The sequence below is a fragment of the Berghia stephanieae genome, chromosome 2 (assembly GCF_034508935.2).
Source record: "Berghia stephanieae isolate SIO BIC M18660-M18661 chromosome 2, UCSD_Bste_1.3, whole genome shotgun sequence".
NCBI classification, from domain to species: Eukaryota; Metazoa; Mollusca; class Gastropoda; order Nudibranchia; family Aeolidiidae; genus Berghia; species Berghia stephanieae.
In genome coordinates this window covers 77,964,159-77,976,304 of record NC_088361.1, presented here as the reverse complement: position 1 = coordinate 77,976,304, position 12,146 = coordinate 77,964,159, and the positions used below count along the sequence as shown (strand labels likewise).

At 34.9% G+C, this 12,146-nt stretch overlaps 1 protein-coding gene across 1 annotated transcript in view; it reads right to left on the bottom strand.

Annotated features, from left to right (window-relative positions):
- The window catches only part of LOC144965569 (polycystin-1-like protein 1), a 156,153-nt gene that overhangs the window by 113,829 nt on the left and 30,178 nt on the right, over positions 1–12,146 (bottom strand). Inside the window, exon 4 of the mRNA XM_078901052.1 lies at positions 8,659–8,797. Within this exon, the coding sequence (XP_078757178.1) occupies positions 8,659–8,797 (139 nt within the window). The remainder of the gene's footprint in view (positions 1–8,658; positions 8,798–12,146) is intronic.

The window sequence follows — 12,146 nt, the reverse complement described above, 5'->3', positions numbered from 1 at the left end:
TTATTAGACGAAGACAGATACTGTGGATGTTTCGGGTTTCCCCTTTATCAACAAAACAGGATGAACGAAACACTACAGACGAATGAGATAAAGTGATTGTGATAGCGGCGTTGTTAAGATGAATAAACAAAAGCATTGAAGGGGCAGGAAATAGTATTCTCCTTTGCAAGGAAGCACGAAATAAAAAAGAACAATACAAATCTATAGAAAAGTTAAAGGTGCGCAATTAAATAAGTAAAAAAGGGGGAGGCGGGGAGGACTGTGTAGTGCTGTGTAAAAAGTGAAATAAGATAAAGTGCAGACTATTGTCTATCAAATTGAAGATTATATTTCAACATGTATCGTTATTTTAACCCCTTTTGTATGACAATGGACTGGATTGAACGCTCGAAACGTATGTCAGTAATAAAATTACAACTCCAGCAATAACAACAATACTAACAACAATAACCGAACAACAAAAACAACAACAACAAAGACAACAGCAACAACAACAGCAGCAGCAGTAGCAGCAGCAACTGAAAATTTAATTATGGAAAGGAAACCAGATTAAGTTACAATCATTTGCATAGCTCCATCGTAAATAAATGGAGACACAGAGAGAAACCAACACACCAATAATGTGTTTTAAATGAGGGTAGGGGTGAGATGGCCGACTGGGTAAAGCATCGCCCTTACCCCTGGGGGTCCAGCTTTCGGGCCGGCTATCAGCACTGTGGCTGATGCTTGAACTACCTCGACCTTGTTTTCGAGGTTAAAAACGAAATAAAAAATAAAGCAAATAGATAAAGCAATAGAAAATAACCCGCAATTTTACATTACATTTTACGAGTGAGTTTAAAGCTAAACTTTAACCAGTTAACTACCGTACACTAGAAAGACACGTATTTTAAAAAAAAATGCCAACATAACTCGTCCTTCAACATGTATCGATCGATTTAAATGAGCCTAAACGTGACCTCGTGAGGCCCCAGGTTTGAGAGTTTTTGCCTAGATGAGGATCATTTAAATCGATCGATATTTGAAGGATGAGTGACTGTACAACTTTTAAATACCAATTAACTGGTTAATCATCGGGTTTACAGAATGTCACATATGTCGCTATTTACTACTTAGTACAATCTAAAACCGGACAGTGCTATAACCTATGGGAGGATATTTGTTCTAGAGAGAGAGAGAGAGAGAGAGAGAGAGAGAGAGAGAGAGAGAGAGAGAGAGAGAGAGAGAGAGACAGAGAGAGAGAGGAGAGAGAGAGAGGAGAGGAGAGGAGAGGGAGAGAGAGAGAGAGAGAGAGAGAGAGAGAGAGAGAGAGAGAGAGAGAGAGAGAGATCGTTACATCGAATATAAATATCTGTCATTGATAACCGTGTTATTGTTTATAACGGGCAGGTTGCCTGTGTAATACGGTATCCTTATCATGTGCTGTTAATGCAAAGAAAACAATACAGACAGTTTTCCATTGAAGAATGGGCACTTTGTTATAGGCAATCGCGTATCATATCTCATGCTTTATAGCTTAAGATTCGTTTTAAAGAGAAATCATCGGGAACGGATTAATTTTGTATATTAAATAAGCGCTCTCTCTCTCTCTCTCTCTCTCTCTCTCTCTCTCTCTCTCTCTCTCTCTCTATCTATTTATCTCTCTATCTCTCTCTCTCTCTCTCAAACGTACACACAGACTACTCATCGAACTTCTTTTCACCACTCAAACACCTCTTAAATATATTCTTCAACAATTCAATCATTTAATCACCTAAGTTGTCATCATCATCATCATCATCATCATCATCATCATCATCATCATCATCACCATCATCATCATCATCATCATCATCATCATCATCATCTTCTTCTTCTTCTTCATTATTATCATCATCATCATCATCATCATCATCATCATCATCATCATCATCATCATCATCAACGTTTACATAAAGAATAGTCCCTTGTTGGAGCATTCTGAGCGAATGACAGAACGTAGTAGAGTGGCCAGATTCATTCCATTTTGCCTTTCCTTTGGCCAAATTCGATGCTCGTATTCTGCTACCAATGAAAAAAACCCCGAAAAAACCCCCAAAACAAACAAAACAAACAAACTGAGAACCCCCAGCCAGGGGTCGATGAGTCCTTTAAATTTGTAAACAAGAGCAGTCATCTAAGCCCAATATATCATCCTTCATTACCATCAACTTAACCATCGCCTCATTGTCTAATACAATCACAAAACAGGTTTGCAGTTAAATCTATAAATCCTCGTATTAAGCGGCTTCAGAACAAAATTTCTTTAAATTACATAAAAATTAAAATCAAATCAAAACACACACACAAAAAAAAAACAAACAAAAAAAAACAACAAACAAACAATCAAAAAACCCCCAGATAAAATAAACAAACAAAAAGACATTCAATAGTTTACAGTAAAACGATGTGTTCTGGTAACGATCGTTTGGACATTTACCCTTCATGCAAGTTTCCAAAAAAACTCTGCCAGATGGCCAGGAATTGATTTTCAATTGCATTTCCAAATCTGACAAGATGCATTTTTCAATAATCTGTGTTAAAATTGTGAGTGATGCCCAGGATCTGTGGTCTGTTTAACTCCGGGTGATAGGCAAACACTTCTGGTGACTATGGATCTTCGATTCACTGTCAGCGGTTGATTTCAGACCCAAAATATCCTTTGAAAATTTTTTTTCGAGTCAAAAATAAAACAACTTAACTGTTTATTCGGCTAGTTTTAATAACATATACGATAACTGACGTAATTTTCATAAGTGTATGTACTGTATGTTGATTGAAACTTGAGCTTTTATATAGCGCAATATCCAATTAACGTCCTCAAAGCGCTTTACAAAGGGTCCCTAGCCATCAGCAACACAATCACATGTAGAACGAGACATGGCACCTATTAAGCGATATTACACTTTTTTTTTCCCCGACAGAGAAAATCATGTTAACGGCCAGGCACTCACTTTACACCTGAGTACGGTGAGAGAATATGAGTAAAGAGCCTTTTCCAAAGATTCAACTATGCGCCAAGCGAGGCTATAACTCTAGACCTTCCGTTCTGAAAGCTAGTGTCATATAACAAGACCACATAGCCGCACATGATCTGAAGGCTCATACCCTGGATAGAACGAAGATGACGTCACTCAGGCCTTTGTTACTATTTTTTTGTGATCCATCTTTTTGAGTAATTCTCACTAAACTGTATTAACCAGACTATAGATCTAAATGTTTACGGTTACACATAGTTTTGTGTGTTGGTCCGTTATTCATCCGGATGGCAATGTAAAACTCTTAGCCAAGCGCACACTATCTATAACATAATAGTTATAAAGGCATCCATGTCATTAGCTTGACAGACATAGCAGCAAAAGGTCAAAGGGCAACAACCATCAATGGAACGGATACTCGGGCTTATCTAATGACAAACTATTATATATGTATATGTGTAATATATATATATATATATATATATATATATATATATATATATATATATATATATATATATATATATATATATATAGTATACTACTGAATACTGAAATCAAAATCATTATATTTTAAAGGTCTATTTTTAAAAATTCTAGTCCATGATTACACACCATGTTGAAATTAACACGTTAAGACATGGGAAGAGCACATAAGCTACATGGACTGACAATGACAAAAGCTAACAACGAGTTTATAAAAAAAAATAACCAAAAAAAAAAAAACCCAACTAAAAACAAAACCAAAAAAAAACAAAAAAAAAAAAAAAAAAAAAAAACCCCAACAAAAAACAAAATCAGAAACCGTCAACCGGTGACCGTGGACCGGCTTGCCAAAGCTTATTACCTGTCATTACCGCCTCAGCCTTAGAAAAAAAAAAGGAAAAAAGATTAGAACAAGAGGACCTGGCGAACAAGACTACTTACTCCAACCAGACCTGTTACCAAGGACCTCGTGTTATCGCCCCTGCCATAAATCACCTCGGCCTCCAGGATCCTCTCTCATCCGGACCCCCTTTAGCCATAACCCCCCCCCCCCCCCCCACCCCCTCCTTTGTTCTAGCAACAATATACGATATGTACAACGTAATCTGTCGTTGAAAAATTCCTATATTATTTTTTTCAATATCTAGCTCAAATTCTATTTTCCATTCATTTTATTGCCCTCTTTCTTTTCCCCCCTTTTCACCTGCCTCTCTTCATCATCATCATCATCATCATCATCATCATCATCATCATCATCATCATCATCATCATCATCATCATCATCATCATTAATATGATCGGACCATGTTGTCTATGAATATTTCGTGTGCTTATGTAATTTCGAAAATGCCCTTTACAAGTGTCATCTTTTCTTCTTCTTCTTCTTCTTCTTCTTCTTCTTCTTCTTCTTCTTCTTCTTCTTCTTCTTCTTCTTCTTCTTCTTCTTCTTCTTCTTCTTCTTCTTCGTCTTCGTCTTCTTATAATAATAATAATAATAATAATAAATAATAATAATAATAATAATAATAATAATAATAATAATAATAATAATAATATAATAATAATAATTATTATTATTATTATTATTATTATTATTATTATTATTATTATTATTATCATCATCATCATCGTCATCATCATCATCATCGTTATTATTGCAATATCGCAACTATAAATGAAGCAGTTTGAAATGCATTGAACATGATTCATAGAAATGAGCTAAGCACCTTATCATTTGTATATAAACTTTTCTAAGGTCAGGTGTTCGTATTGTTGTAATATTCGAATTATTAATGCTAGGGTTATTGTGGTGCGACTGTAAAGAGTATAGATAGTATGCGCTTGGCTAAGAAGCCCATAACATTGCCATCCGGAAGTATAACGGACAAACACACAAAACTGTGTATTCAAGAACGTTTATATTCCGGGTAATACAGTTCAGCGAGTATTACTCATAAACGCGGATGGCAAAAAACAATAACAAAGACCTGAGTGACGTCATCTTCGAACTATCTATATCGAGGAATAAAGTAATATCCTAACTTGCCTCAAAGACTTGATTTGGTAATAATAATAATAATAATTGTTGAGCACTCTTCCATAACATGAGGAAGAGCTCAGAGCTCTTTACATGGGCATCAACAATGGGCATGATCTATAAATAGTATGCGCTTGGCTAAGAAGCTCATAACATTGCCATCCGGAAGTATAACGGACCAACACACAAAACTGTGTGTATCCATGAACGTTTATAGTCAGGTTAATACAGTTCAGGGAGCATTACTCATAAACGCGGATGGCAATAAACAATAACAAAGACCTGAGTGACGTCATCTTCGAACTATCTATATTAACTGTCCATGTGCTCGTCATTGGTCATATTTCAAAATGTGTTCAAAGTGACCCACTTAGTGAAAAGTGTTCACACCTTTTTAAATGTCTAACATCACGATTGGTCATTTTATTCGGCGTGGCACATGTGTATGTTTACAACTATCATAAGCAAAACAACGTATTTACATTTGATAAGATATATCCAATCGTTGGAGAGCAACAAATCATGTGATTGATAACCTGGTTGGGCGAAAACATGAATATAGATAGCTCCATTCAATAGTCTGATGTCACGCCGCCCGGCAACGGCGGCCATCTTAGTTCTAAACAAAGAAAATCATTCCTTTTTATTTTTCATGCTGGCTAGAACGTTTCATATGCCGTGATCAGAATGTGTAAAAGTCAAAACATGATCAAATTTATGTGTTTTTTTTTCCCCTCTGGATACCCTTTATGCTCACCGGAGAAATATTTCATACGGGCGTCCGCCATTGTTCCGATAGTTTAGAGCCAGTGTTACTAAGTTACCATGCGTCATTAGGAAGGAAGTGACGTTACGACTGTTGAAGAGGATTAGGAAAATAACAAAGTCTTAAGATACGTATTAAACATATCGTCCGATGAAGAATGTCGTATCTCTTCTGGAAGTTTGTTCCAGAAGGTTGGGCTGTTTCTATAAAAGGATCGTAATATCATTATAAACACATTTTTAATTCACCGGAAATCGATGCCCAGTTGGTGTCAAATTATCTACGTTAAAGTTTATCAAGAAATAATTTTTTTAATGCGCTGAACCTTTAAATAATATGTGTTTAGTTAGTTGTTTTTTTAATCAATAAAAGGCGTTAGAAGAGTTAGATGGTTTGAATATGACTTACGCTTTTACATATTGTTCACAGGATAATCTAAAATGTGACAATAATCCGATCAAAACCGTATTATCTTTCGACACATTAGGACCACCTCCCCTTTCTATTCCTAATATTTTTTCATGTTTAATGTGTTTAACGGAGATCTCACCTCGAACAACTCATATAAATTGAAGTCATGTCCATGTGTAACCTATGATTGGGAATACGACTAGATTATGAGACAAATGCGAATAAAACTTTTAGTACCTACTGCCCTGTTAAAATAATTAAAACAACAACAACAACAACAACAAGACAAACCATTCATGTTTCAGGACAATAATTGACCTAGGAGATCGTTACACTCCAGGGCAACATGACTGACCACATCTAATCGTTTCTAATACGCACAGACTTTGTAGTTATCAGTAAAACTTGATTAACCACTTCCAAAACGTGTCATTGTTCTCCCTCCTCCCTAACACGTTTAACCTGGTTGGTAAGGAAACTATAAACCGGAAAATATGTCGTATACCTATATCAATGCATATTTGAGTTCACATAACGACAGATATGCAAGAATATTACTCTATCATACAACAAAAAACTTTGCGTGTGCACACCCACACTCAAACATACACACACACACACACACACACACACACACACATATATATATATATATATATATATATATATATATATATATATATATATATATATATATAATTTGGCAAATTGGATTCTTTGTAACACTAAGGCTCCGAAACCTCGGGACCAATCGTCACCAATTTTTGCATGGTGCCTACAATTGACACGTAGGTGATTGGCGTGTATTATGACATTGATTTGACATCGTGATCGTTTTGTCGAAAAATCAAATTTGTTTCGTCAAATCCCATCGAAAACAGGCATCATATTGTAGCATTTGAGTTGTGTGTCAATCCTCAGGTTAGCGAGTATGACAAAGAGGTGGGAGTACTTGCATTGTATCGAGACCAGTTAGTGGTTTCTCTCATTACTTTGAATACAATCACTTTCTTAAAACTGATATGAACCATTTTCGATTTTTAACATTGGGAATGAATTCTATGATAATTGAGCGAAATATATAAGATGTTAGATACAGAAAATATATCTCTATGCCCAAAGAAGTCAAAAAATGCGTTGTTTACGACAATAGAAGATGAGTTAAAATGTTATTCAACCCTTGAATCATACATTTTGACTTGATCGACATATCATCACGTTCCACAAACACACACACACACACACACACACAACACACACACACATAATATATTTATAGACAAAGAGATGATGAAGGGGGTGTTTGTGAATTCCTGTGTGTGTATGTCACATATGCATTTTTATATCACAAATCACGTGTGTTATTTACATAATAATAGTGGCAAAACCCATTGTAACTTTCACATTAAAATGTATAACTAAAGTTAATCTTATCTCTTCAGCTTAAAATGCTCTCAGTGCAAGGAAATAAACATTTAACATAGAATCAGAAAACAAGATCTAAGAGTAATATAGTAGAATAATTTAATGTCAACATAAGGAAATATAGGCGAAAAAAAAAGAAAAGAAAATATTTTACAACAGCGCCATTCCTTTGATCTTCTATACAGGTGTTAATCGATCACAATAATCCAATACAACAGAACAAATTTAATTCAATTCACCGCTTGCAAGCTCAAACCTGTAAAACATTATTTCTTAAACCATAGGTATAAATGAAAATAAGATTCTTGATCATGGATATCAACCGAGTTCCCAACCGAGGTGCAACGTTGGGAGTGCCGCATTGAGAGGAGTTTGAATTTTACACACTCATCTATGTTTCCCCCCCTGATTAATTGATTTTGTCAATCGTTATGTTTATCTGCTTTGGACGAAAGATAGGCTTAACGACGTGACCATAAGAAGGACTATAAAATTCTAATACTGCAAAATAGGAAAAACATCTCAGTTTAAACCCAAAAACAAATATTGATAAAACCCAATGTTTTAAATTAAAGCATTGGTTTCCTTACAAATACAAAGAAACATTTTTTTAATTTCTAGATTATTTGGATTGGGGGGGGGGGGGGGGGGGGGGGTGAGATAAATATTGATCTATATTAACATGGCTTGAGAACGCATAATTTATGAGAACAAAAGATGCATTTCAGTTTCAAAGAACAAAAACGTTTTAGAAATTGTATTAATCTAATTTTCGTTAAAATACCCAAGTTGAACGGATTAATCATTTAAACCATTAGAGAGAATCGTGCACCTGTTGGAATGAATATCTGTGAACATTTCAAACTGAGAAATTGGTAAAGCCATTGCTAATGGTATATATTGAGAAAGGAAAATGTGCTCATTCAAGCGATATATATATATATATATATATATATATATATATATATATATATATATATATATATGCTTTTGTGTGTGTAACAAAATTGGTAAAAATGGAGCACAACTTTTCTTACCTTCATAATTATGGTTTGGGAGACCGGCTGGAAGTTGGAAATTCATGTTATGTCGTAGTCCACTATAAATAATTCTTGGTAAGTCATCTTTAGAAGACCCTTTAATCCGAAAGCTGACTTCAAATCGAATTGGTGTTTGCTGAGATAGAAAATATACGCATTGTGTTATAGACATACTAAAAATAATATTTCCAAACAAGAGACTAACTTTTAAAAATGATTTACGAGAAATATGCAGAAAGATTAGACCACAATGGCCTCCTCCTACTCCTTCCCTTTCTTCTCCTCCTCCTTTCACCATCATCGTCATCATCTCATCATCATCACTAGTTCATTTAAAATGAGAAAACAAAAAGCATATGTCTAAATGCTGTCATTAAACCATAAATCAGTTTATATTAATTCATTAAGTCTAGTCTGATTCTTAATAAAGCAACAAATAAATGAAACATTAATTCTCTTTATTCATCGTCAAGGGAATTTTTCCTTAGGGTCTTTTTCGAGAGCATTAATAACGAGATAACCCAGGTACCAGCCGCAAAGCAGCTCAGCAAAGTAAAATTAATAGGGGCTAAGTTCCTCGCTCAAGAATTAAAAATAAACTAGAGTTGAAAGGGAGGTATGAACCCAGGTCCCTCGAGTGCCTTCTCCAATGGTCGTCTGATTATTTGGCGGAGGGTGTCTCTATGAGTTTCATCGATCTGTACAATTCGGATGAGCTTTATCAGTTATACTGTCATGTATCACGCGGTCATGTATCACGCTGTCATGTATCACGCTGTCATATTTCACGCTGTCGTGTATCACACTGTCATGTATCAGCTGTCACGTATCACACTGTCATTATCACGCTGTCATGAATCACGCTGTCATGTATCACATTGTCATGTATCACGCTGTCATGTAACACGCTGTCATGTATCACGCTGTTATGTATCACGCTGTCATGTATCACGCTGTCATGCATCAGGCTGTCATGTATCACATTATTATGTATCACGCTGTCATGTATCACACTGTCATGTATCAGCTGTCACGTATCACACTGTCATTATCACGCTGTCATGAATCACGCTGTCATGTATCACGCTGTCATGTATCACATTGTCATGTATCACGCTGTCATGTATCACGCTGTAATGTATCACGCTGCCATGCATCACGCTGTCATGTATCACGCTTGTGAATCTTCCTAACGATTACGGTCTGACGACGTTTATTTTCGCATTCTAAAAGTGGGATTTGTACTTGTTATCTCAAACGATGAACCTGTTTTCAGCCAAATTTAGAAATTAAAAATAGCCTAAGTGTTTTCGTTATAAATATTTTAAAATATATACAGTCTGTTTGTCAATCAGTCTGTTAGTCTGTCTGTCTCTCTCTCTCTCTCTCTCTCTCTCTCTCTCTCTCTCTCTCTCTCTCTCTTTCTGTCACTCTTTCTTGAAAAAAAAATTATCAATTATCGTTCTTTGGGAGAAAACATTATATTAATATTTAGTATCTGGAGAAATGTGTTGCAATCTTTACCATATTTAATTTTGTCTAAGAGAATGGATATTCTAAAGAAAATCATGATTTTGAAATAATTCTTTTAAATATGAAAGGAAAAAGGTAGGGAGCAGAAAATGGAGAGAAAAATAAAACATGAGTGAAAATTTCAGCTAATATTTTATATAGGATTGATTTGGATGATGAAACGAATTAAAAGTCATTATGCGATTTTAGTAAGGATTATATTATGTTATATTGGGGATAATACAAGAAGATATATATATATATATATATATATATATATATATATATATATATATATATACATGTATATATATATTTATATATAAGCATACATATATATACATACACATACACACACACACACACACACACACATATATATATATATATATATATATATATATAATCGATAATGGGATATAACTTGAAATTTCTCTATGAAATCAATTTCAGGCGTCTGATACACCCCGGCATATTGCTGGGTTGAGGCGGTGGGTCACATATGCTTTGTCAATTGCTGAGAGACCAAATGCAATCGATATGCAAGTTACTTCTCACCATCGATAAAACCCTCTCTCTCATTGACACTTCTAGGTCAGGCCAAGCTCTAAATATCCGGGTCACTTGGCTCAAGTTGACAGTCCCGTATGTTTGAAGTTTGTTGAGTATTGACTTAACCCTAGCAGCCCAATTTAATTTGAGACCGTTGAAAAGGGTGTAAAGGGACTACCATTTTTATATGGGGGATAATTTGCTGAATCCAATAACCTGAGAATAACGGCATCGGTAATGAATAAGCACTCTTTTTTTTATTATTATTGTTTAATATCTGCACAAAGCTGCTCGAAAAATGAGAGTTTATAGCCGTGATTGGTTCAATATGGCCCGTTTCACTGCCAGTAAATTTTGTTTTAACATTGAATAAGAGTTGATGATTTGTTTTAGCTCTATTTTTGCTGTGCAATGCAGAGAGATCGAATTAATTTAAAGTTATATCTGCATCCTGTTTGATTAATTTATTAATGGAAACTATATTGATTACTCTACTATTTAATAAATATTATATCCCATTGTAATGTTCACGAACAGTAAACATTTTTACATGCGTTGGGGCGTACAGCAAAGGCTAGGCATGAAAAAGGGTGAGGATAGGGGTAAATACAGTAAGAAATAGAATGTTGTCTAAAAACAAACGGTAAGCGGGGATGTTGAGAGCTGTAGTGTAGGCCGTATCTGAGATATAGATGAAGCCAGCGTCACGGATGTTTCTTGTAAAGCGCTTTGAGCACATTTAGTGGATATTGCCCTATATAAAGCTCAATTTTTCAACACTTCCGGTTGTCAAATGCCTAAATTTGAGATAAGAGGTAATTACTACAGCACCAGGGTTAAAATTGCATTTCAGTCATACCGTATTCAAAGTCACTCTTCCCCCAACCCTTGATTCATTTCGAGTTCTGTCCCAAATACGGGACGATATCTACGATTTATCCAACTACACACACCCGTATTCTGGACAAAGACACGACATAATATTTATAATTTTGGCCAGAAAACTCTAAAGCAGTCCCGGATTTGAGAGTTTATTTCAAAATGATGATCACACGATCGATATTTGGAGGATGTATTATCTTGTCAAAACTTTTCAAATGTGCTTTTTCCAAAGTAACGTCAATTAAATAATGTGATCTTTTATCTCAAAACGATTTTATGTCCGATTGATTTCGATTCAAAAATTTGAATTTTTCAACAAAAAATATGAATCGTGGATTGAGCTTATTATGCCATATTCATTGTTTATTCAAATAGTACAACAACAAACAACAAAAAACAAAAAAAACCCAAAACGTCTCACAGTTCTGATCATTTTTAATTTTATTCCACTTTTTTTTGCATCTAGTTCACCCCGAGGATTTTAATCATTTTTAACTGCCGTATTCTAGAAAAAAACAACAACACGTTATATACATTAA